Source organism: Convolutriloba macropyga, unplaced genomic scaffold, assembly GCF_964194025.1.
Source record: "Convolutriloba macropyga unplaced genomic scaffold, txConMacr16.3 SCAFFOLD_1950, whole genome shotgun sequence".
Taxonomy (NCBI): domain Eukaryota; kingdom Metazoa; phylum Xenacoelomorpha; order Acoela; family Convolutidae; genus Convolutriloba; species Convolutriloba macropyga.
Window position 1 is genome coordinate 205 of NW_027452575.1, and position 27,915 is coordinate 28,119.

At 36.0% G+C, this 27,915-nt stretch overlaps 1 protein-coding gene across 1 annotated transcript; it reads left to right on the plus strand.

Moving 5' to 3' along the window:
- The first annotated feature begins 21,465 nt into the window (after nucleotides 1-21,465).
- On the plus strand, nucleotides 21,466-27,059 carry LOC142357631 (uncharacterized). The gene is made up of 2 exons (XM_075409180.1): nucleotides 21,466-21,529; nucleotides 26,494-27,059. Exons 1-2 carry the CDS (start codon nucleotides 21,466-21,468, stop codon nucleotides 26,991-26,993), a joined length of 564 nt encoding a protein of 187 aa, XP_075265295.1. The 3' UTR covers nucleotides 26,994-27,059.
- Nucleotides 27,060-27,915: the final 856 nt, after the last annotated feature.

The following is a 27,915-nucleotide window of genomic DNA, read 5'->3' on the forward strand; positions in this document are numbered from 1 at the left end:
TCTAAAACAGAAAGAATTTTTGGTATAGCTTGCCTAGAAAAAAAGTTCGTATTTCAATCGGAAATATCGACTTTTTTCGCTTATTCTATTTTGAAAAAATATAGAAATTTCGTCGGGTCAAGGAGTTGTCCAAAGTGAACCAAACTCGGTATGGAGTATCCCATGGGTGCCTAAAGTCTAAAACAGAAAGAATTTTTGGTATAGCTTGCCTAGAAAAAAAGTTCGTATTTCAATCGGAAATGTCGACTTTTTCGCTTATTATTCGCTTATTCTATTTTGAAAAATATAGAAATTTCGTCGGGTCAAGGAGTTGTCCAAATTGAACCAAACTTGGTATGGAGTATCCCATGGGTACCTAGAGTGTAAAACAGAAAGAATTTTTGGTATAGCTTGCCTAGAAAAAAAGTTCGTATTTCAATCGGAAATGTCGACTTTTTCGCTTATTATTCGCTTATTCTATTTTGAAAAATATAGAAATTTCGTCGGGTCAAGGAGTTGTCCAAAGTGAACCAAACTCGGTATGGAGTATTCCATGGGTGCCTAAAGTCTAAAACAGAAAGAATTTTTGGTATAGCTTGCCTAGAAAAAAAGTTCGTATTTCAATCGGAAATTTCGACTTATTCGCCTATTATTCGCTTATCTATTTTGAAAAATATAGAAATTTCGTCGGGTCAAGGAGTTGTCCAAATTAAACCAAATTTGGTATGGAGTATTCCATGTATAGTTAGAGAGTAGGAGAAAAAGAATTTTTGGTATAGCTTGCCTAGGAAAAAAGTTAGTTTTTCATACGGAAATTTGCTATTATTTCAAATAAGTAATTTTCAAAATAGGTCTTTTTTATCGGGTCAAGAAGTTATTCAAATCGAACCAGACTCGGTATGGAGTATCCCATGGGTATCTAGAGTGTAAAACAAAAAGAATTTTTGGTATAGCTTGCCTAGAAAAAAAGTTCGTTTTTCAATCGGAAATTTCGACTTATTCGCCTATTATTCGCTTATCTGTTTTCAAAAATATAGAAATTTCGTCGGGTCAAGGAGTTGTCCAAATTAAACCAAATTTGGTATGGAGTATTCCATGTATAGTTAGAGAGTAGGAGAAAAAGAATTTTTGGTATAGCTTGCCTAGGAAAAAAGTTAGTTTTTCATACGGAAATTTGCTATTATTTCAAATAAGTAATTTTCAAAATAGGTCTTTTTTATCGGGTCAAGAAGTTATTCAAATCAAACCAGACTCGGTATGGAGTATCCCATGGGTACCTAGAGTGTAAAACAAAAAGAATTTTTGGTATAGCTTGCCTAGAAAAAAAGTTCGTACTTCAATCGGAAATGTCGACTTATTCGCCTATTATTCGCTTATTCTATTTTCAAAAATATAGAAATTTCGTCGGGTCAAGGAGCTGTCCAAATTAAACCACATTTGGTATGGAGTATCCCATGGGTACCTAGAGTGTAAAACAAAAAGAATTTTTGGTATAGCTTGCCTAGAAAAAAAGTTCGTATTTCAATCGGAAATTTCGACTTTTTCGCTTATTCTATTTTCAAAAATATAGAAATTTCGTCGGGTCAAGGAGTTGTCAAATCGAACCAAACTCGGTATGGAGTATCCCATGGGTACCTAGAGTGTAAAACAAAAAGAATTTTTGGTATAGCTTGCCTAGAAAAAAAGTTCGTATTTCAATCGGAAATTTCGACTTTTTCGCTTATTCTATTTTCAAAAATATAGAAATTTCGTCGGGTCAAGGAGTTGTCCAAATTGAACCAAACCCGGTATGGAGTATCCCATGGGTACCTAGAGTGTAAAACAAAAAGAATTTTTGGTATAGCTTGCCTAGAAAAAAAGTTCGTATTTCAATCGGAAATTTCGACTTTTTCGCTTATTCTATTTTCAAAAATATAGAAATTTCGTCGGGTCAAGGAGTTGTCCAAATTGAACCAAACTCGGTATGGAGTATCCCATGGGTACCTAGAGTGTAAAACAAAAAGAATTTTTGGTATTGCTTGCCTAGAAAAAAAGTTCGTATTTCAATCGGAAATTTCGACTTTTTCGCTTATTCTATTTTCAAAAATATAGAAATTTCGTCGGGTCAAGGAGTTGTTTTCGACTTTTTCGCTTATTCTATTTTCAAAAATATAGAAATTTCGTCGGGTCAAGGAGTTGTCCAAATTGAACCAAACTCGGTATGGAGTATCCCATGGGTACTTAGAGTGTAAAACAAAAAGAATTTTTGGTATTGCTTGCCTAGAAAAAAAGTTCGTATTTCAATCGCAAATATCGACTTTTTCGCTTATTATTCGCTTATTTTATTTTCAAAAATATAGAAGTTTCGTCGGGTCAAGGAGTTGTCCAAATTAAACCAAATTTGGTATGGAGTATTCCATGTATAGTTAGAGAGTAGGAGAAAACGAATTTTTGCTATAGCTTGCCTAGGAAAAAAGTTGGTATTTCATACGGAAATTTGCCGAGTATTTCAAATAAATAATTTTAAAAATAGGTCTTTTTCATCGGGTCAAGGAGTTGTCCAAAGTGAACTAAACTGGGCATGGAGTATACCATGGGTGCCTAGAGTCTAAAACAGAAAGAATTTTTGGTATAGCTTGCCTAGGAAAAAAGTTAGTTTTTCATACGGAAATTTGCGAATTTCGTTTTTAGCAAATTTTAACTATAGTTGTTTTTGATTGGGTCAAGATGTTGTCCAAATTGAACAAAACTTGGTATGAAGTATCCCATGTATAGTTAGAGAGTAGAAGAAAAAGAATTTTTGCTATAGCTTGCCTAGGAAAAAAAGTTAGTTTTTCATACGGAAATTTGCGAATTTCGTTTTTAGCAAATTTTAACTATAGTTGTTTTTGATTGGGTCAAGATGTTGTCCAAATTGAACAAAACTTGGTATGAAGTATCCCATGTATAGTTAGAGAGTAGGAGAAAAAGACTTTTTGGTATAGCTTGCCTAGGAAAAAAGTTAGTTTTTCATACGGAAATTTGCTAATTTCGTTTTTAGCAAATTTTAACTATAGTTGTTTTTGATTGGGTCAAGATGTTGTCCAAATTGAACGAAACTTGGTATGAAGTATCCCATGTATAGTTAGAGAGTAGAAGAAAACGAATTTTTGCTATAGCTTGCCTAGGAAAAAAGTTAGTTTTTCATACGGAAATTTGCGAATTTCGTTTTTAGCGAATTTTAACTATAGTTGTTTTTGATTGGGTTAAGATGTTGTCCAAAGTGAACTAAACTGGGTATGGAGTATCCCATGGATGCCTAGAGTCTAAAACAGAAAGAATTTTTGGTATAGCTTGCCTAGAAAAAAAGTTCGTATTTCAATCGGAAATATCGACTTTTTCGCTTATTATTCGCTTATTTTATTTTCAAAAATATAGAAGTTTCGTCGGGTCAAGGAGTTGTCCAAATTAAACCAAATTTGGTATGGAGTATTCCATGTATAGTTAGAGAGTAGGAGAAAACGAATTTTTGCTATAGCTTGCCTAGGAAAAAAGTTGGTATTTCATACGGAAATTTGCCAGTATTTCAAATAAATAATTTTAAAAATAGGTCTTTTTCATCGGGTCAAGGAGTTGTCCAAAGTGAACTAAACTGGGTATGGAGTATACCATGGGTGCCTAGAGTCTAAAACAGAAAGAATTTTTGGTATAGCTCGCCTAGGAAAAAAGTTAGTTTTTCATACGGAAATTTGCGAATTTCGTTTTTAGCAAATTTTAACTATAGTTGTTTTTGATTGGGTCAAGATGTTGTCCAAATTGAACAAAACTTGGTATGAAGTATCCCATGTATAGTTAGAGAGTAGAAGAAAAAGAATTTTTGCTATAGCTTGCCTAGGAAAAAAAGTTAGTTTTTCATACGGAAATTTGCGAATTTCGTTTTTAGCAAATTTTAACTATAGTTGTTTTTGATTGGGTCAAGATGTTGTCCAAATTGAACAAAACTTGGTATGAAGTATTCCATGTATAGTTAGAGAGTAGAAGAAAAAGAATTTTTGCTATAGCTTGCCTAGGAAAAAATTGAGTTTTTCATACGGAAATTTGCGAATTTCGTTTTTAGCGAATTTTAACTATAGTTGTTTTTGATTGGGTCAAAAAGTTGTTCAATTCGAACGAAACTTGGCATGGAGTATTGCCTGTGTAGGTAGAGTGTTCAAATTGAGTGCCACTATTAGATTGTTGGATTTTACCTTGTGTGCTTGTATTTTGGATTTTATCTTGTATAAAATAGCAGTCATTTTGGTTTTTATTTCATATTTTCAGGATTTGTTTATGGAAGTGACCTCGCCTGAAAGGACCAAATTATTGGCCATGATAAGAGAAAAAGATGATTTCAAGAAAAGGTTGAACGCAACGAAGCTGAAATGTCAACAATCTAAGTGCAAAGTTCAAAAGAAAAAGTCGACATTTCGTCACAGATTTGCGTTGCGATTCAAAAGTCTTCTTGCTCGGGATATGAAAACGGCCAAGTCGCACATCTGGAAAGTGTTCAAGGGAGTTGTGGCAGTGACATTTCTAACAGCCCGCAAAAACCAAAACCATTTCAACGGTTGGATCTTCTTTGATTGGAAAATCAACTTGATGTTGGCACAGTCAAAAATACAACGCAAAAAGTCGAGAAAATTGTGCTATATGGAATTTATTAAAATTGAAATCAATGGGTTTGAACGGCAGCCACTATTCGAGATGAAGAAGGTTTATGTAAAAAAGCAATGGAACAGAAGCCAAGTCCGTCTTGTAATGGAGAAGTTCAAAAAAGAAGAAAAAAGCGCAAAAAATTACAAACACTGGACACTGAACTGCAGAAATTCCAAGGTTGTTTGAAACATTCTAATTCTTTTCCGCGTTATATTTTCGCATTTTCATTTGTTGTTTGCCTTTTAGCTGTACATTGTCTCTTTTTGATTTTCTCATTTTGAAGTTTGTTTTACGAACGAATTGTACTTATTTATATTGCCGACTTTGAATTTTGTTCGAATTGATAATTGATTGATTGATTGATTCTTTCGGTTTTTGAAAAGAGGAAAACAGCGCTAGCGTTGTTGCGTAGAGGCTCAAATGGGAAATTAATCAAAACTAGCGGTTTTGTTTGAAACTCTTGAATAATTTTAAAAAAAATGAGTAAAAGTTGCTGAACAGTAAAAAATTGTTGCTGATGGAGATTGTCTGCAGTGAGCTGTCTGATGATGCCTGGTTTGACAAAAAAATCAGCTGAAGCGCTGATTCAGGTAAGAAAAGTGAACAGGGTGAATTCATAGAAGACACGGTGAATTTTCGTAAGAAATGCGGTGAAATGTGGTGAAAAAAATAATTTTCACCGCGTATTTCGTACATCTTTTTGCGGTGAATGCGGTGAATCGCGGTGAATTATTTTTTTTCACCACATTTCACCGCATTTCTTACGAAAATTCACCACCAAACCTCGACCCGGGTATTCCTTACTATTTTGCAATATGAATCACCGATTATGTATTATATACAATGTTTGCTGATTATGAAAAGCTAGTAACGTTCAAAAAATTAATGAAAAAGCAAAGTTGTGGATGTTTTTGTTCATATACATCAGTTGTTTCATTTTCTAGAGGTGATGCTGTTGATGAGTTTCACTTTGCGGGACAAACTCTATGACGCTCCACATTTTACCCCATTTAAGGTTTTTACGTTGCCTATTTTCCTATCTTGTCGTCGGTATCTCTTGCAGGCTCGTATTTGTAGCTGTGTTATCCTTGGTATAGTGAATTCATCATTGTTTACTGTGCTGCAATTGAAGTAGTGTTTTCTGTTTCGGGTGACCCGTTATCGTTTTATGTTTGGATGTTGATCTGACTTCGCACTGCGAGTTGCGTTGAAGAGGTAGGTATTCTCAGCATCATGTTTTCCCTGTTCTTTGAATTTACAGTTGTAAGCATATGCCATTATGGTTACTGAACCAAGAGCTAGCACATTGTTTAGCCAATCCTAATTCTTTTTGAATCCTTTTTGATAAAATCATTTGCATGCCAACCTCAAATTATCAGCTGGTCCTAATAACGGAATTGCGGCGCACACTTTGTTTGATTGGAGACAAGATGACTCCTAATTTTTGTTCTCCCAGCCTCTGTTTCATGCATCATTTGCCGTTCCTCGCATAATTTGTTTTCCATCTCTTGGCGCGTCTAACGACTTGCCATTCTTTTTCTGCTAATAGTTCAGTGGGCTTACCTGTCTCTTCGTCTAAAGAGATTCTTTATTGTTTTCTCAAATCCAAGTTTCCTATATTTTGGAGAGGAACTTATAAGCCCACGCGGTATTTTGACTCTAGTTACAAAATGTGCTTAAAAAGGCGAAAGTTGTATAAATTGTTGTTGGCAAATGCGAAGCTGATATTTTGGCTAAATTAGTGCTGCTTTCTGCTTTCTTGTTGGATGAGTTTGAATTTTTTTCTGCTACTTCAGTACATGCCAGATGTTGTCTCTTTGTTTTTTTTAAGTCATTCTACTACACCAACTTCTTGACATTTATTATCAGTGGCTTCAATGACGTCTAAAATACATTTTTGGCATGCTTCACCATCAGATGATGCCATCGGGGACCTCTTTGGATGCCGTATCTTTGCTGATGACTGATGGTTAAACACCTTTTCTGACTGACTTTGTTAAACACCTTTTCTGCTACTTTTGGAATGTTTTTTTTTGCAAACAGGGGGACGCAGTTTCTAAATGCGAGTATATGTAATGAAAAGTTTTGAGCAGAGTATTTGCAATTCAGTAAGTGAAAAAAAATTCTGAGAAAAGCGTAGGCACAGGACTCAATCTCTTATCAACTTGATTGTGTTATATGGTTTATTTTCCATACTTGTTCTTTGCTAGGCAAAAATATGAGCTCAAAAATAACGGTTTTACTGAATATTTATGTGTGAGAGTGGATTTTTTTTATATGTTGGCTGCCGTGGAAATCCAAAAAAAAAATGTTAAAAATAACTCATCATCATGAACGAAAACAATATTTGTTGACTGATATGGGTTACGGGAAATGTTGTTAACACAAACCCAATTTTGCTGTTTGCAAGTACTCCAATTTAAATTGATATGACAAGAGGCGGTCCGTTCATCTAGATAATCTGCTATTCTCTGATTTATTAGATCTATGTTCTTTGGAAAGAGATTATTGGGCTCGGTGGTCGGGACAGACTTAACTGTTATTTGTATAAATCGCTTTGGAAGCTTTCTGCTAATCAGAAAACCCCAGGAAAATTCATTTTATTTGGGATGAGCCTGCTAAAATGATGGACTGACTCCAAGAATGGTCCCAATCTTTCAATTATGAATTAATGCCGTTTTAGATTCGAAAGGCAAAATTCTTGGTCAATTTCTGATTTTGCAAAATAGTCTTTTGACATCTTTGTCCGTAAATTATCTGTTTCAAATTTATGAGAGGGTATTGAACATTGTTTAATTGTACTTATTTATTTTACCGGCCTAATAAATTATGTCATCTAAAAAGATGTTTTTAGGACCTTGTGCGTTTTTTTCGCCCTTAACAACTTTACTTACAAAAGAATTGTGATACTTTGACGATTGTTTATTTCAATATGTGAATATTTGAGATCAATAGTTGAAAACTTAGCTTGATTTTGAGGAGCTTTTTGATTACCTTTAATTGTTTGGGATATTGGATCTGCTACATTGTCACTATTAGGCATTTATCGTTTTTTTTGTAAAACTTCATATCCGAGAGCAGTCTTATTGTTTAATTTTTTTTTACTGTGACGCAATTCGTGCTATGAAATACTGGTCAGAATAATTATTCAGTTTTTCTATATGAAGAAATCTAACTATCTACCTATTACGAATTTTGTTATGGCCGTTATCTCAAAAACTAAGGGAACCCTACAACCTGTTGTTTTCTTCAATTTTCAGACCAATCAATTTTTGAGAATGTAACTGTTAGAATATGTTTGAGATGCTTATTTTGGATGGGCACTATGGGTCTATTCAGTTTGTGGTATTACTTTCAATGGGATGAGAGGGTTTGAAAATGGCAATGCCCAATTGATTTAATTGATCGCGGCCTATGAAAAAGTTGAGCCTTTCCGGTACTATAAAAACTGTTGCATCTGCGATACGCCAATTTTTACAAGGAACTCTTGCTTGTGTCAATGCTGGCTTTTTTGCAAAACCATTCATATCTTTATTGTTTGAATCTGGTATCTAACAAGCTAATTGAGCTCTATCTAGAAATGCAAGTGCCAAAAAAAGATTTGCGATAATACAGACCCTTCCGGAGTCGATGAATGTACTGACGTAACCTTTTTCATTTTGAAAGCTGGAGTTGTGGGGTTCAATATTGCAAACAGAGCTTGCTATGCTCGCAACATCTTTGTCGGCTGAGTTGTTGCAGCTTAACTAGCATTCAGTAATTGATTTATATGCATTAACTCCATTTACCTTTTTTTCGTTCGATTGTGCAGTGGTATAAAGAGAATTTTCTGCAGAACGGGTATTTCGTCGATGAAATTTTGGGCTTGTGGCATGCACGTAAAAAATGCTGCGTTAATCCAAAAATGTTATTTTTTTCTTTTTTGTGAGGCTTTTTTCTTTAGGGTTGACCTCAATTTCGAAAATTCTAACTTGATTTTTAGCATGTATAGTTACAAGTTGCATTCGATTGCGGTTAAAAAATTCCATCTTGATCTATAGGTTGAGATCTTAACTTTGATCTAATGTTTACTTGGGACGTTCTTTCTATATATCAGTATGTTGCATTTTTGCAAGTAAGACCTTGCATTTTATGGCGTCTTCATCCTTGTCGAGATCTCTTTTTTCTGAAACTTCCTCTTTGTTCCAAAAAAGTTCATCTGATTCTCCATTCGATAGGTTTGTAGTAAGATAAAAAAAATCATTAACAATTGAAGTTGCGTGGTCTACTGAAAATTTCTTCCATGAGGTGCGAAAGGTTGATTGTTAGAATATTCGTCATAAGATGCCGATTGCGGCTTCTTACAATACCACGTCCTCTAGACCCCGTTCGCAGAGACTCTATGAAAAATGTCTGTCGATCTGCCTGACGCCAAGTTCTGTCGCCGCACATTATTCAAACTTCATTTGTTTTTGACATTTATTTTGCAAATTCATTTTGAGTTGTGCGTTACGAGCGTTTGTCTCACTCTCAGATTTTGCAGATGCTCTATTGTTTGAACTTTTAAGGATGAGTTCAAGGGGCAATTGGACACAGTCTGTTTATGGTCCTAATTGAGAATTTTTTTCGCAAGAACATATTCTTATTGGCTCCTCCGTTTTTCTATTTCAAAAAAATCAGGCGTGGGTTGTTTCTAAACAAGAGTTCCATTTATGAGCAGCTGACTGTGTCATGTAGTAGGCTATTATCTGTGTGTACTGGTTTTGATCGGCGGGTGCTCTGTACAAACAAACAACATAGACTTAGCTAGGCAAAACGTTTTGCAAATTTTCAATTTGTATTTCGCAGAGCGAATTCTGAACTATAACAGGTAATGGCAAGTTTGATAATTGCAAGCGGGTTTCAATATTGTCTAGAACAGCTGTAAACGAAGTGCAAGATGAAGAGAATCAAATTCCAGTAAATTACCATCATGAACAAGATATGAATCCAAGGCGCGGGACAGTTAAATCGAGACAGTTAAGTGAACATCCAACAACATACAAACCAGAGAATTATGGCATTAGTAAATAAAAAACGTGTGACCAAATACCTCAAATGAAAATTAGTCTAATTTATTACTTTTTATTGCTCAAATGAATATAAACAATAACCTAATACGATGTAAGTAGTAAGTAAATACTGTCTCAAGAGAGGGGGGTTATCCTACGATACTTAAACATGGGATAATAGGGGGTTATCCTAGACGGAAAGGGATTAATTTTCATTCTTTACCAGATGTGACTATTTCCAAGGCGGCAAACTTGTTTTCGGTAAACAGCCAACTTTGTTCTAAATTTCGTTCCGATAAGAGCTGCAAGTGAACAATTTATTGAAACGTATTTTAGCACTCATAAACACAAAATTTACACGGTTAGGAATTCAAAAGGCGCAATTTACGTAGTTAAGTACAATAAGTTTATTGTCTGCGTGCAACTTTAAATGCTGGTTCTTCTTCATAATCGCTACTACTACTTTCACTGCACTCATTAGCTTCATAATTAATGAATGGGTTAGGGGAGGAAGAGCTGGAGCTGGTGGTAGCATCGAAATCTACGATATCATTGCTATCAATATCGTCCTCGTTAATAATACTTGTCATTGCAAATCCCGGGCCAGGTGTTTCCCATTCTTCCGGGCTTTCACTTATTGTTGTATCCGGCACAAAAAAAAATATTATTATGGTCCCAGATTGGACTCGAATCTAGGAGAAGGTGAGCATAATTTTCTACATTTTCGTAGTCCCACTCTACTTCATCGCTATCCCAAGAAAAATCTTCGACTCGGCAATGATCAATTTTATAGTGGCCGAATGGTAGTGTTTTAATTCCCTCATTCAAAATGTGGCGTTTATTATCAAAAGCAGAGAGACATACTTTATTCGTTGAAACCGTTTGTAGAACATGCTTTTCCGAAACAATCCTTGTGTTTTCAGCGCGCAGTGTAATACCAGTCACAAGTGTATTATTGTAGTCTGCATGTCGAAGCAAATTTTGGGCTGCTCTTGTTATTTCTTTGGCAGACATTTTTCCGTTACCTATGAACAGAAAAAAGCAGTCAAATTATGACAATCATACAAGGTTAGTTGGTACTTTGTTAGTTTTTTCTTGAATCATTAAACGTAAAATACTCACTAGTGGAAGTAATGCTGTACAGCTTTGGCTTCAGGCATATAAACTCTTTTATATAATGCCCAGCAAATTCGTCTTTGAATTTTAAGACGACGCGCTTATTTCCTTCGTTGTACAGTTCGTGATCTTCTGGGTAATTTGAGAAGTCGAATTGATCAAGAACATTGCTCTCCTTCAGTTCACGGTAGAGATCTTCACAATTGATCCGGTATAGCAAGCTATCAGTATCACTATAAAGTAATCGACAGTCAAATGGAGATCGCATTGTTCCATAGTGAAACTGATACATGTAGTATTTCGCTAGATCAAGTATTGTGGCCCCTACTATATTTGGTGTATCCCAATAGATCTTTCTTGGGCGGGAGGAGAGAGCTGCCATGTTCTCGCCAAACACTTTGAATTTATCAAACTCAAACTTGCTTACTATAGTTAGGGTTCGTCTTGCGTCTCTCGTAAGCTCGATTTTCATCCGTCGACGTTTCGATTCGCAGTTTTTCTCATAAACGGCGTTGTTCATTAGTTTATAGAAACTCTCCTCAAATTTATTCGAAGCCGCCTGTCTCTTCTCACTGTTCACTTTTATATAGGGTGTTAACCTATTGTTTTGAGTAAACTGTAGCACACGATGCATTTTCCTCACGACTAATCCCAAGTTAACATACAGGTTCAACAGCTTGTAATGCAGCACATAATGTTCTTGGTCGAAGAAAGTCTGCAACAGTTTTGGAACTTTTGAGGGGGGTAAGTTATGACTCTCTCGCAAATTCACTTGGTAGTCACTGAGCCAGTCATCCTCAACAATATTTTTCGATGGTGCGAGGGGGAGGTCCTGATGGTAATCGTGTAGACTTGCTGGATAATGCAAGTCGACTTCCGCGAAGTAACCGACATTTTGCATGACGCCACCGTATAGGTTATTGGCGTCCACGCAGAAGCCAAATGTCGAGGGTTGTGAAGAGTCGTAATCTGGTAAATATTTATTATTTGCTGTAAAATTTTTCATCTCGTAGACTGAACATACTCCCCAACGTACTGCTCCTTCTATCATATCGAGGTGCTCCTGTTCTGTAAGCAATTTGACCTCCGCCTTGCATATTCTCAAGGATGCTTCCTTAGCCATATTTGGCAGTGTGTAAAAGTGCATGCAATCGAGTTTGTAGGTGGAGAAACTGAGCTCTCTGTGGAATTCACAAACGCATGCGAGAAGAGCGCAATCGATTTTCAGGTATGCATCGTGGTAGTCTTGTAGAGTTTGGCAATTCAGAGTGTTCCACATCGTCTTGGCGTGGTTCAAGTTTTCTTGAGTTATTGTTACTGCGTTTCCTTCTAAAGTGTTACGCCATTCATTAAGAGGCGGTAAGGATTTTTCGCTGAACTTTTCTCGACGGCTAACATATGAATAGGGGTAATATCCTTTTTGCTGCAGGAGCTTCAATTCTGTTGAAGATAGGTTAGGAAAGACAGAAGCAAGTATTCCAAAACGATCTCTTGGTAAAATGTCAACCAACTTTTCGAGAGACGAATTCATCATTTTGAATGAATCAATGAACCTCAGATTTTCACACTTTTGATCATCTAGGGTTATGGTCTCCACGAGTACTCCAAAATTCATGGAAATGTATTTTTCATCAGTAGATGGAATTACACTTACAGTGGTCGTTGGCTCACAAGATTGGAGGGCTAAACAAATGTGATGAAGATCATAATTTTGTATATTATGACCCACCACAGGGGTAAAGTTGACGTTCCTTCGTGCTCGATTGCATTTTTCATGAGCCCAGCCAAGAAATTGTCCGCTGTAGTGGCAGTGATCCAGATCAATTGATGATTGCTCATCATTATCGTCAAAGGCTTCGTTATATATCCAACATTCGCTAGCTGCACTTTTCGGATACTGGCTACGGTCACCTCTGAAGAAAGGAAAAGCTCGTTTGCGCTTGTATATATCCTTGGCTAGTGTGTGTAACATGTTTACAAATTTAGTAATGCAATCTTCAGAGCTGTCCACGTGGAAGAAGATGGGTTTTGTTGAGTTGTGATCAATTAGCGCAAGTGAAAACCCACAGGGCTCGTGTTTTTCAATAACTCTGGTGTATGAGTTGTTCCCGTGGGGCGTGCATCCTGCTACTGGACACAAGAAGGATTCGAAGACAAAGTAAATGACTAATGGAACAAACCAGGTAGAGGCTAAGTTTTTGAATTTATAAAAAATTTTTCCCGGAGCTGGTAATCGAACAACAGCCGGTGCATTTTCACAGCAGGTTTCCATATGTGCGGTAAGCTTTGCAAGGCCTTCTTCACACAATCAGAAACAATTCCGGCAAATATGAAATGCAAAGCGAAATTTGGTATTTCGGAGTTGACAGACTACCTTAACCAAGTTGGTAATCAACACATAATGGTAACAGTCTGCTTCGTATAAAAGCAATAGATCCATTGTGAAATTTGAGACAAACTTTGACAATCTGAGTGGAAATAAGTCTCTACCATCATAACCAAAAACGTTGATTCGAACTTCATTGAGATTTTCGAACTGATTGATGTCCTCTAGCCCCAAGGGCATATCGAAGTGTCCAGTTGGTTGATGAAGGTTGGCTTGCTTGTAACTTTCGGTTGAAGTTTTGTCTGTGTTGTAGTTCCTTCCTGGTCGATCTAAGCTAATATTTTTGTGCATATGATATGCAGCAATATAACAGTAAAGGAAGCAATTTAGGTCCTCATCGTTACGAATATTAAGTAAACCGCGGCAATTTCGTAATTTTGATGGTAATGCAATGTAAGACAAGCCGGTTATAGGTCGGTAACGGGCAAAGTTCACAATTATTTTGATAATTTTCTCAAGCACCCAACCACTACCATTAGAGGCAAATGTCGTTAGCACTATCATCATCTTCTCGACCATAGTCCAGAAGGTGTCACTGCTAAGTCTCTGACTATGCACCGGTGACATGAGCGAATTTGCATAAATTTCAATAAGCTCATCTTCCTGATCTTCGTTTTGACTCGGCTTTCGGAGTTGAAGATGAGCACTAAACTGAACTTTTTGTGATCCTTGTGAGAGTTTTTGTTCTATAAGCGAATCGATTTGTGGTTTATGCTGGAGCATGAACTGAGCAAGGTCTGTGTTGGCTTGGGTTGTTGATGGCGGCAGATAGTAGCTCTGAAGGGTACCATTAAAGGCAGTTTCGGCCGGCGCTTGAGTTGGTTGGAATCGATCGCCAAAGACAGGTAAAGAATGCAAGGAACTCATATGCTGAGCAAATAATCTGGTGTCGTTAAAGTCCATATAGCAGGACCGACAACAATTTATAAATTTTTGATGACAAGTCCTCATGTGTTGTTCCAGTTCAGAAAGTTTTCTACAAGTGGATGTACAAATACAACAGGTAAAGACTGGTAAACCTACTTCGTCGGGGTGGTAGCGATGCTCATGGCAGGATTGATTTCCCCTGTTAGCAAAAGTTGCCGAACAATATTTGCAATTGAAAACCATAGTTGGAAAATTCAAGATTCAAAAGTTAGCAGAGATAATCACAACTTTCGTAAACATGTAATTCAACTTCAAATGGCGAAATTCTTTCTATTCCACACGAGGTTCATATAAGACGCGCGCAATTCAAACTTTCAAAATTTTCGAATTTGATTGGATAATAATAGCGCGTCCCCGCTTTAGTCAACTACTATGAACATATCAAGTTGCGTTGAACGTAAAGTAGCGCTTGACTTTACGTTTCTCACTGAACAACACTTACATGATAAAACTTGTTTGTTATTTTCGAATTATTAGTACAATATATAAAAAGATTTTTTTTAAAACCAAGGGTAGTTCCTTTTAGTTATTAGTTATATGTGATGTAACAAAGCATATCAATTGCAATTTTTTGATTTGCTAACTTTTTGGTTTTAGTCAAAGTAAACTTTTATGAATTTTTAATGATCTTTCAATCAAATATTACAATCTTTTTTCTTCATTTTCATAGATAATATGCTCCAATGACATAAGGGTAGAGGAAACATTTGTGTTTGAACCCGTTAGATGTAATATTACACTCAAGTAGCCTACATAAAAAGAAAGTTTTGATTTGATTTCCATAGAATTTTTGAATAATATTGCAAAAACACCGCTTTTTTGTACACTTTGTTAAATTTTAAGTACAAGAGATGCTTTGGACGGTTATCATGCACAGTTTTATTACTGTCACGGTGTTTGAACAGCTAAAAAATCTACTAAAAGCAAATGAAATGTTCAATTTTTTTCGCTTAATGTTGCAAAAAAAAAGCGATTTTTGTACTTTTTTTTACTGTAGATGCCGATGGGTGCGTCTGACGATGTTGGTCATCATAACCAAAAATGATCCCCGGGCACTAAAACGTAGGACCCGACAAGAAAAAATCCCTCATCTTTATCAGGAAAAAAGTTAGATTTTCTGTCAATCATGATCAATCAATGTCATCACATGACAGCCAATGACAAGCCCCCTGTTGCAAGCATTTTTCGATGACAGCTGTTATGAGATGATTTTGTCTCCAGCCCCCAAAAAATCGGTTTTTTAGAAAAAAACCTGGTGTATCATTATTATTTCGGGTACTTCAATTGCTTCAATTGATGTTAATTCGGGTACTTCAATTGATGTTAATGAGACGTTAATGTCCAGATGTTTTGAAAATCGGTGAAGGAGCCGTATTTCGACCCTGACCCTTATGACCAAAAGTGACAAGCATGTACCACTGATTACAAATCCATTTAAAGAAATTGGAATTTTTTTTCGTTAATTACTAATTAGACTAATTAGTTGCTAATTAGCTGTTAATTAATGGTTAATTATCTCATGAAGGATTGAGTTTATTTTGACGAGCGTTATGAGCTTTTTGTAGTACAGTGTCTGATAGTGTCAACCCAATAGTCAGTTTCACCCCAACTATCTGTTGGAGCCGCCTTTTTTGGGGTCAAAGGTCACCATGAAAAACAAAAAAAAATTTTTTTTCGTTTTTTTCAACTTTTTTAGAAGAATTGTGGTCAATGTTTTTATTCATATCGGTAGCCCGCAAAAAACAGTTGATGATGGCGTTCAGGTTCTGAGTTTTCGTTCCGTCGAAAAAAATTTATTAAGCAAAAAAACCGGAAAAATCTCATTTTAAAAAAAAATCCTTTCTTTTTTTCCTCCTTTTTGCTGAAAAAATGATGTTTTACTAGTTTAACTAACACCTGAAGGTATACCCAACAGGAGCGCTGATATTATATCAGCATACGAAGAACGATTTGCTAAAAGTTTTTGTTTGATAAGGACTTTATGCATTTTTTGAAGCTTTTGTTCAAACCTAATTTTACATTTCAATAGCTTTCTCAACAAATTTTCTCTCAACCAATCAGAAGATTGTTTGCTACCTGCTATATATTCGAACACGTTTGAACATGTCCATTTTGGAAATTTTCTCCCAACTTTGTCTAACTAAACGATACTATTTTTGTGAACATGCTTGAACATGTCCATTTTTGTAAAATTCTGATTCTAAAGTCTGCTAGCTATGTAAAAAGATTAAAAGACGAGTGTCAATTAGCGAGCTATTCAGAAAAGCCAGTAACACAACACACCAGAGTGCAAAGGAAAAACAATTCAATATCAAATAAGTTGTTAGAGGTCAAAAAAGTCCATTAGAGAGTCTTCTTGTCTTCGTTTTTTTGGTGCTGCGCACACTACTGGAGTTTTCGAGCAATTGGGTGACGGACATTTTTGCAGTTCCCTGTCTCTTCACTACCTTCAGGCACTTATTTTCAACCTCAACGAGTCTGGAATTTAAAGGAGATACATTTTCAAAATTACAGCTTGCCGTTGACTTTAATGACAAATCTAGAGAGAAAATGGATACAGCAAATGTACGCAAGCGACTTCCACCCTTGGCAACAGCGGCAACCAAACTATCAAAATCTACAGCGGTCACTAGCGGAATCTCAAAAACATTGGCAAGATCTACATCAATTGTACCACAGAAAACAATTCACAATTTTGTGTGTTCTACATTTTCTTCGAAAACTAAAACTGATCAATTTAGTAGTGCAAGTTTAAAAAGAGTGGAATCAATTTTGAGTGGTCCTCATTCTGGTGCTTTTTGTCAGATTATGGATATATTTATGAGTGGTTTTGGAAAACTAAACATTGATTCTGATTTACTATTTGTTCGTCTTGTACATGAAGAAAAAATTCAGTTTTAAAAAAATTTATTTCACAATATTAGTTTTGTTAGAGCATCATGTGAAGAGCAAAGCGAATCAATTGAATATCACTACAATTTACATTTTGTCTATCATCAAATATTAAATGAGCAATAAAAATACAAAAGAGTCCACACAAGAGTTTTGACCTTGAATTGGTTGGTTTTCAAGTAATTGGTGAAACTATACATTGTTTTTTGCAAGTCGTTGATAGATATTCTTGTAAGAAGACAAGGATCGACCAAGGGGATCAGCAAACAGAAAATGGTCGTTCTTTTTACATATGAGGAGCCAGTGCGTGCCAGGACTTTGAGATTTTGACGCGTTTACTATTAAAAAAGTGTTTGATTTCAATTTTGAAGGAAAATTGTCTGCTGCAAATACACCTCGAAATTTGTGCTTTAGTTTTTGACATCTCTGAATTAAACCATTAATATCATCTTCGTCAATCATCACTTTGTTAGAATATGATTTTTTGACACTCGTCGCGCAGTATCAACAAAAATTGTACTAGTTTTCTCTCCAATAATAAAAATTTCAATGTTGGTCGGTAACGCTGCTGAAAACTTCAATTCGATAGATATGGAACAGTTTGTTAGCTCCGGGTGTATAAAATCATGAGAAGCTTGTTGGGTGCTATTCAGATCAAATACCATTATAAAATGGTTGGGATAGTCTGACAGACTTATTCCATGCCCATTATCAATATAGGCTAAATCGGATATTCTATTAAAATAAAGGCGTTTGTTATCATTTGTAGATATTGGGCTATCAGCCACTGGTAACCCGTTGCGATAAATATATATCTGTCCTAAGTCAAATTTTTGAAAATGAAAAGAATTTTGCATATTGTTGCCCAAAAAAGCTTCGTTCGTATTGAGACAAATTGCTAGTCTTCGGATTGGCGCTCGTGCAAAAATGTCCTCTTGCTTCCAACTATGCAGACCAGTTGAAGCCAAAAACGTCTTTGTCAAAGTTTCAAAGTAGGGATAGGCAGCAGGGCTTGTAAGCAAGGTTTTTTCAAAGGCAGACACGACCTCGTCATTCAATGTCATCTTGCGAACGTACAAATTAGCTTCAACAATTTTCACCTTGTAATGTTTTGCAGCATCATCCGAAATGATAACAAAATCATCAATAGATCTTCTGAATGCAATACGAAGAGTTACACCACTGAGCAGATGTTTATCACATGTGAGAAAGTCTACCGCTACTTTACCATAAAAAGTGCATTCTGCTGACTCTCTGACCGAGTTTTTTCTTCGAGCAATTTCACCTGCTTTTATTGCAGATGGATCTTCTTCGTAAGAATAGCCTTGACATGCCAACCAAGTGTTCTTTGCGTCTTTGTTATGTGAGAGCTCAGTTTCTATAAAACTCTTGTGTGCGTAATTTCCATTTACGTTAGAGATTTTCAACCCGTTGGCTGACACTGTGCAGTCAGAGAAAAGTGAATGTAGCACATTATTGCAAAAGTATGGAGCATCGGTTTTAGCAGTGTCAGCCGTAGCTGCCCCGTCATATTTGAGATTAGCTCCCAAAAACTGAACAATTTTGCATTTGACTTCCAAAAAAATTTTTTGTAAATCAATAAAGTTGTTACGGTCACCAGTTACCTCGAACTCTAACATGGGTCCATCAGGACTATAAACAGGTCCCAATTTTTGACAAAAACTTCCATCGAAAGTCACCAAAAGAGCGCCGTCTTCTCAAACTGTTTGTTTTTTAACAGTGCTCCCCCTGTTTGTTTTTTAACAGTGTTGCTTATTGTATTTTTGAGTGCTTGTTTGGGTGATTTTTTACTGCTGACAACGTCTAGCAGCTCTGGAACACTTTGCTTTAAAGGTTCTTTTCCAATACGTTTTGCAGTAGGAAGAATGAAACGTCGAGCTAAGGGTAAAGCGACCCGCCCAATTCCCGCAGCTAATGCACCAAAACCACTGCCTCTTTGCCGGTAGTGGCCAGAGAAATGTGGTAAGGATGTTGCTTGGTTAGCGTAATAAGAGTCCATGCTAATTGGGAAATTTTTTGAACTGAAGGGTTAAAATGATTTTACCGGTTCCCGAAAAGGGAACCAATTCTCCCGTTTCTGTGCGAAGCTCGATCGATATTGATTGTATGGTGTTTGATAAGAGTTTTTTGTAATCTAAATTGGAAAAAACAATTCGATGAGTTGGTTCAAGCTCGCAGACACTACCGTTTTTCAGACGTTGTTTTGAATCAATGACTCGAAGCAAGGGGGCTTTTGTATCACCGACGTACTGGTACTCAATAATATTCGTATATATAAAAATTAAGTGCTTTCCCGAGCAAAGATCAACGGGAAATTCTCCATAGTATGCTGCCGTTTCATCACTCTTCATTAGTCTGTTTGATGTTGCGCTTTTCATTTTGTACCCTATGTGTACTCCACTGCCATCTGGAATGCCCGAAAAACCAATAATGTTGGGAATTTCTTTACTGGGAAAAGTAATTCTTTCATTTTTCCCCATCAAAATTTCAAACTTTCCAGTTTTCTTGATCTATCTGAATAAAAAGTTTGGTAGTCCAACAGTTCGTTTGATAGTAGTTAGTATGTCAACAACTGAGTTATAATTTCCTGTCTTGATAGACAATTTTTCACCGTTATACGGACGAGAGATCACATTGGCTTCGGTAGCCCTTTTCTGGCTGTCTTCGTACCCTTTTAAGCTATATACTACCATGTCTCCATTTACAATGTGCTCAACTTTTGTGATGAAAATGATCTCACTGAGAGCAACTCTCCAGTCACCAGCGAGTTGAATTTCATCATTGAAAAAGTTTCGAAATGAACTGAGAGTGTTAGAGTCAAAAATTTCCATTGGAGCAGATGAAATAACATGCACAGTGAATTCATCGGTGAAACGGTTTTCACTCATTTTTCTCTACAGGAACAAGCTGTAACTCTGGTTGATAAAATTTACCTTCAATTTTTTCACCGTTTGCATCAATAAGTGAATACGTTGGCGGATTGAAGTATGCTAAGCTTTCTACTTCAAAAACTTCGTCGGTGAAAGATTGTTTATACCCTTTCCTGAAGGCTTCGTCTTTTTTGACAATTCTAACAAAATCTCCAACGTAAAATTTGGGTCTCTGAAACTTGATTGTTTGAGCGCTCAACGAGACAAGTCGTGGAACATCCTTTTTAGTGACTTTAAAATTTGGAGAAAGTTTGGTTACTCGGTTGACTCGTGAATTAATTGTTTTCACAAATTGATCCAGTTTATCTATGTAGGAGTATGTCCACTTTTCTTCAAGGTACTTGTAGATAATGTTTTTTAGTGACCGAATGTTCCGCTCTGCGAATGCAGACTTTTTTTCACTAAAAGTGCTGTATAAATGAATTCCTCGTTTGTTGCATAAGGTTTTGATGGCTCCAAGAAACTATGTACCATCATCAACCCACACTTTTTGTGGTTGCTTGTTTTTTATCATTTTTTTAAAGGCCGAGGCAGTTTCCGTTGCATACTTTGTTTTTAAGGGCTCCACACGAAGGTATCTGGAAAGACAGTCGACCGCAACCAATAAATATTTAACATTTCTGTTTTATTTTGCTAGTTTATCCACATAAGCCAAGTCAACGGACCAAATTTCATTTATGTCTTTTGCTATTACTTTAAATCTGGGAAATCGTAAACGAATTGGGCGATATTTTGAGAAAGATGACTTGGTTTCCAAGTATGTCTTAACTTTACCAAATGATAATTTGCTTTGGGTTTTTAATCGCTTTGGGTTTCGAAACGATGCAGGTCCCTTCAAATACAGTTGGTCCAACGTTTTTTCTCAGAAGAAGTAAGACCATTTTTACTGTTTGGTCTCTCCTTCTGCCGTCTTTTTTCTTGTGCCCGTTTTTCTTTGGTTGGTAACTTGATAACCGCTTCCTGATTGTCCTCGTGGGCTTGCAAAAATTTTTCTTCGCTTTCGGATGCTTCCAAGATCTGTTTGGCATAGGTATTCGAAACTAAATGAGGTGGAAGATCGAGAGCTAATAATGCTCGAGAATATTTTTGAATGTCAATTTTCTTTGTTGACTGCTGTGTGTTATACAAAAAAGTTGACGCTTTTAAGCCAAATGGTTGGTTATCAATATGAATGATACCACCTGGATCTTCAATGGATATTGTCGGGGATTCTAATATCTTGTTGAGAATGATTTCTGCTCTTCTGATTTTATTTTTCTCCATCACTCCCAAAACTCTCATTATTGACTGAAACGTTGTAGTTGTACTTTTTTTGACAATAGGTTCAATTTCACTGTCATCACTCATCGGCTCCTCTTTTTCCTCATGATCTGTTTCAACATTTATGCTGGATTCTGTCTGGACTGCTCCATCCTCTTTTTCACTTTTCTCCGGATTTTGTAACATGTTTCTTTGAATGGGAGACAATTGCGTGGCTTTCTGTTTGTAGGCAGGATTGTCAAAAATTTCACTTTTTGCCGGTTGTGTTGACATGAACATTCTTTTGGGAATTAAGATAAATTCTTCAGTATACATTATCACTTCCTCAGATGAAGGTAACACGAGAGAGCAATACCTTTCAAAAAAACCGTGTTTTTAGAAAAAATCTGCCTTTTATTTTTTAAACTTGTTTGTTTAGATAAAAGTTTTTTAAATGAATTTTCATGACCTTGTATTAATGTTTTCTTGACGGGAACGTTACCGTTGACAACATTAAGCAAACACTCGCAAAGATAGTTAATAAAACTATTTGGTGCTGACTTGATTAGTTCTTTTGACTTTATGTCCGATGTCTCTAACATTCGCCGCAGCATACAAAGCTCTTTCTCTCTCATTACTCAAATTGGTTATAACAGCTTTAGCTGGGGGAAGGTAAAAAACGGATGGTCTTTGTGGAACAATAATGGAGCAGTAACGTAAAACGTCCGATGTTGTTGGATCCCGGTCGATCAGTAAATGACCAAAGGGTTGTTTGGTTGCTAGCTCGTAGCTATCTTTCAAAAATTGCGTGTTATTAAGCTGTCGACCAATTAAACCAATCTGTTGAATGTCACGGGGTGATTTAAATAAAATGATGGGTGTTGTATTAAGATCAATAGTTCGTGACCATTTACTTTGTTGAAATAAATTGTGTTTTACGTAAATTACACTAATGTTTTTGTGACGTCCTGCTGTAGCCAATTTCGAAAACTCTTTGTCATTATAAATCTCTTCACATGAATCGTCAAACACCAACAGACAGTTTTCGAGCTCCGATATCAAATCGAAGCTTGAAAATTTGGTAAACTGTATGTTTAATTTTGCCTCTAGTGACTTAAATTTGGGTTGTTCATGTTGGTAGAAATAAAAAATCGAGAGGAACTTTGGAGAAAAAGTGTTTTCGAGTAACATTCTGAAAATAAGCTCTGTTTTTCAACAACATGGCGGACCGCAAACGGCAATAAACAACCGGTCAGTTGTTGAAATGATTTTATTCATAATTTTGGGTTGGGAAGAGCGTATCCAACTGTACAAGAAAGAAGAGAAAACCAAAATGTAGACTCTTCACATTCAAGCTGGAAAAACACAAGTTTTACCAGAGAAACTATTATGAGAAAAATTATAATAAAAACTTGTGTAAAATAAACAACTTCTGATCGTGGTATCCTTGAATTACAAAACCTCCATGATCGTCTTTCATGGTGATTATCATCAAACACTATGTCAGTTATTGCCCCGCCTGTATCTAACTGATCCTCTGCTTTACTCATTTCAAAATAAGTTTTTTTAAAAAAAGAGGAAAATTTGGTTATTTCATTATATAAGTTCCATAAGATACAAATTGTGAGTTTTGATTATCATTGATAAAAGTAATGGTGTAGTTCGCATTTCCTCTGTCAGTTTTTTCTCTGAAAACAATTGACTGTACGTTGTTGTTTTCAATTCTTCGTCTTATTTCAGCTGGAAGGCTCTTATTGTTCAGTGACATCAGAACTGGTTCTGCACGCTTGGGCATAGGTAAAGGGGTTAGTTTCAGCTTTCGCATTTTCTCTTCCAAAGACATGGTACAATTGAAAGTACTCCAAAAGTGAAAGGTATTTCTTGAAGGCTTCTATTTCAGCTCCAGTACAGACAATTTGCTGTTTCCTCAGTAGAGTTTGACCACGACTGTCAACTTTTTCCTCTTTGACAAATGTAGCTGTTAATTGATTTTCATCCGCTATACAACTAGAAACCACTAAATTTGGGGACAAGTTCACTTGAAGTAGAGACGATGCTGCTTTCTCGGACCGTCGATTCATTCGTTAGCCACAGGTAAAAAAGTGTAGCTTTTTTTGTTGCACAGTGTTGATTTCTTTGCCGCTTAGGACAGCTTAAAACATGTAAAGTACAAATTGTTGCCTCGTGAAAAAATTTCAAATTTTCAATTTTTGGACATAATAAAATCTCTAAATTGATAACGTCCTTTTTGAGAAGTTTCTGATTAGTGTCTGTTTTTTCTGTTCCCTTCGCATAAAAAGTTGCCAAGGGAAATCGAAGTGCTATGCTATCAAAAATTTGTTGCAAATAACAATATGGATAATCTCCACTCTCCCAATTCAAACCATGGAGATATTTTGACACCCAACTGTATGATCGTCTCTCACTCGAAGACAGTATGTTGAATGAAGTTGGGGGTAAAAATGACACAGTATCGCAATAATTTTCTGTCGAAACAGCTAGTTCTTTGATAATAAAGCCAGATTTTCTATGTCGAAAGCTTTCAAAATCAAGAAAAACTGGTCTTGATTTCAACATTCCAGCAAACTGAATAAATTGCTTTTAAAAGTCTTTACATATAGACAGAAGGCAAGTCCTGTCACGTGACCAAGATACTCGTTTGTCACTGCACACGGTAGGACATCCGAATAGCCCGGCCCTTTTTCACTATATTCAAAGACAAAACCTGAAGCGTCGTGAAGTATAGCATGCAACCTCAAAATTTTGTAAGACTTGAAATACTTGTCCAGAGACGAATTATCAATACCAATCAGTCCACCATAGGGTCTCATTTTCATCGCAATATCCAAATCAAGATCAGGATCCAAGTGCTGACATGTTGCCAAGAAATAAAGAAACCTTTCACCGTATTGAAAATAATCCTTTTTCAATTCCTTGTAAATTTCGTGAATAGCTTTCAAATCAACCGTCGCTAGGGTTGTCATGGCGGAAAAATTAGTTTCAAGGCCGCCTAATTCCTTTAATCCCTTTCCGTCTAGGATAACCCCCTATTATCCCATGTTTAAGTATCGTAGGATAACACCCCCCCCCCCCCTCTCTCTCTCTCTCTCTTGAGACAGTATTTACTTACTACTGTATTACAGCCCAAATGCTGTTTTTGTGTTTCAGTAGAATGCTTCATAAAAGTAGGGGTGGTCAAGTTTTCTGCTTACAGGGAATTATGGCAACTCTTTAGAACTCAGAAGCGTAAACATTTTATCCATTAAGAGGAAAAACGAAGCAGTTCGTCAATTAAAATTTTATTAATATTAAAATTTGTCAGTGATTTATCCAATTTTTCTCTTTGTCATTTTTCTATAGGTTGAGTATATTGAATTTCTTAAGCTATTCAGTCGATTTACATAATTTTTGATCAAAATAATAGTGTGATTGGTAATTAAAACCTTTCTATAAATCAAGAAGCTAACAATTTAAAATTGGAATACTCACTCGTATTTTACTTTCTTTGGTTCTTTTAAGTTTATTACCGGAAAGCTATTACACCGGAATGATTTTGTTTTACTGCTCAATTACCGACAGATCTTTTCTAACTGCAATTGGGGCGAATGAACCTATATCATATTTATTCAGGTATAAGCTCAAAGATTTTATGGCTTCAACGCTTTGTTCGCTTAAATTTTTTCCGAAATTTTGGACTTTTCCATATGCCGTTAACTTGTAGTGTTAAGACTTGGTCTCTCCACTCTCCAATTGTTGTCCTTTGGAGCTAAAAGTTCATCAATTATTTTTCTAGTTGAAAGCATGTTGTTTTGAAAACTTTCAAAAATAATTGATTGCAAAACGAAAAATAGTTGTTTTTGAGGTTTTGCCATATTTTAATATAACTCAGTTAATTTTTAGCTCAGTTCCAGCAGTGGTGTCACGTCATTTTGTCGTAAAGTAAAATTTAGTTTTCGCTTCCCTTTGCGTTTTCAGAAATGGTTTTTAGTCTTTCAGACTAAGAGTTTTCATATTTTTTCCTATTTAAATTTCTGTCCATTTTTAAAAAATTTTTGTGCACTTGTCTTTACTGTCTTGTCACACCATTACGTTATTGGCAGAGAACAAACAACGGCTTCTAAAGAATGCAAATGCGAAATTATTAGTAATTTTAGTGAATAGGTTATGGTTTTAACGGCTTCAACATTTTTTTCTCGCAAAATTTAATTGATTTTTTGCCTCACTTTCACATTTTTTGTAATATCTAAAAAAAATTAAATTTTATTAGCCCATTTCTAAAATTTGGTTCTGGTATCTATTAAATACCAGGAAAATTGTTTTTTACATATTTCTCTATCATTTTTCCCCCGAGAAATGAAAATGATTCAAATGTCTCGTGTCTGCATCTCTTAGCAACTTATGCATCTCTCTGCAATAGATTTTGCCTAAATTGGCCTGATTGGACTCAAATTGACCGAGCTGAAATAAAACAAAAAGTCGGGCTGAGCTAAATTTCCTTGTCGCTATTCCAAAGAACTAAACAAGGATCCAGCTCCTGCGTAACATTGAAGTTTTCTCATCAGTTTTAAAAAGCACTATAAGTTTTCACAGGCAACAAAAACAGATTGTCAAAGGTGATTTATGGCATATCAAAAACAATTTCACAAACCGTACATTTTTTTGTCAGCATTATTTACGAGCCGGACCAAAAAGAATGAGTAACTGGATATGATAAACATGCATGAGCACTTTAAGCACCTGTCGAAAGTCAAAATGTTTAACTGCGCTTATGTCTGAGTGCTATTTGAATGATATGCGCGTAATTAATACTAACAAAAAACGTTAAGGAGCCGTCATTTGTCGAAATGACGTACATTGGTATGGTTCAATGAAAGACCGTATAAGTGTTTGAAAGTATTTGGTAAATAGTTGTTTATGATAACACCATAGTGAGAAGCAATAACACCATATCTGAAGGAACACGGCACCCAGAAAGTGACACTTGTCTGGATTTCACAAATATGTCCGAAAAGAGCAAAAACTCATATTGTGCATTAGCAAAACAGTGCATAAAAACAGATCAACTTTCTTTTCAGGTTTAAAAAATATGAGAAACTATAACGCAATGTAAGAGACGGAAATGATAATTTGACCATCAGCTGAAGCGTTTTCTTCATAAAAGTTATTAGATATTGTTGCAGAGGCAAAAGTTGATTACTCTTACAAAACTGGATTGAATGTTATTCCTGTTAGCAATACTTGCCAACTCTATAATAGACTTTTGATAGATGAGCATCTGATTTCTGGTTTGTATAGATGAGCATCTGACTTGTATCTTCAGGTCTCGAGCAATCGACGGCAATTCGAAGCCTTCTTGAGAGACGTGAAAAGGAGTATCGTCGTCTAGTTGCAGAGGGTAAAAATGTTCCCAGATCCACAGTACTCGACATAGTAGGCGAAGATTCTGTCGATCAATTCGATGGAGTTGGAACCACTTCCGCCGAGAATCGGCGTATTCGAATTCTGATTAGGTTTGGCAATATCTGTTCACGAATCGCGGACGAATACAGAGCACGACTTACAATTCTGGAGGAAAAGAAGAGAAAGCGTCAATTTAGGGACAACGTTGCAAGTACAAAGAAGTATGCAAGTTTGCTTGAAGCTGTCAAAGCTCTCGGATTTCACCCGGTCGGGGAATCTGATGAAGATGCCTGGGTTCAAGTTCAGAATTGTCGCTATCTCAGAGGTCACGAGCCGAAGAATATGCGAATGCCAAAACAGGGCATGCTTACGGAATTTGTATTTGGTGATGCCGAAATCCCAAGCGATGATGAACAATAGTGCTTTGTGATTTTTTCCGCATTAGTTTGTGAAAAGTGATCATTCATTAAGCCATTTTGACATTTTTTTTGTTTTGATGATTGAATCTATTCTGTTTCTCAATCTTAGTTGGGCAGTGGGCATGTAACTATTCCCACCTTCACGCTTTTCATTTTTTTACATAATAATGCTGCACATAGAAACTCATAAATCGAGACTGGACCCTAAAACGTATTGGGAGGGGGCGGGGGCAAGATATATCCTGATGTATCATGTCGCCTGCCTTTAAAGAAAAATGTTAGACCTTACTATAAAGCAAGTTTTATTATAAGCTCTATGTATCGGACAAGACGCTTTAGATAAATAGTTAAATTTACATTTTTGCATATACAATTCAAGACAATCTTGAATTCGAGTTTACTGTTGAGTATATTAGCACAAGAAAAACACTGTTCAAGCAGTAAAAAAATGTGACAAAAAATTTAAAGCTAAGGAATTCACCCAAAGTAAGTTAAAAGTGGCAGGATCTTCCATAGTACAAGTGGAAGAAAAACTGCGTTGGAAATCTCAATAAAATTATTAGATGCGGCTTGATTTTTTAGTGTTCAGCGATATCTCGGTGATATGTTATTCAAATGCTATGCAACTAATTAAAAGAAGTACTAATAATTTTGCACTTCTTCTTACAAATTTTTCTATACTTGTCTATTCAAAAAAAGGAAGATACACTGCTTGGCTACTCTTTACTGATTTTTAGCGTCACAATTTTGAGCAAATAAAAACTAAAGACGTTTATTAAGCTATTACTTTGAAATTAAGAGAAAGTCCAACAAAAAACTGTAATGTAATCAGCTATATTTTCTGCCCTTTTCTGTTCGTGTCGCTTTAAAAACGTCTCAAACAAAATCCTCAAAAGAAATTGTTCCACTTGCGAGGCAAAAAC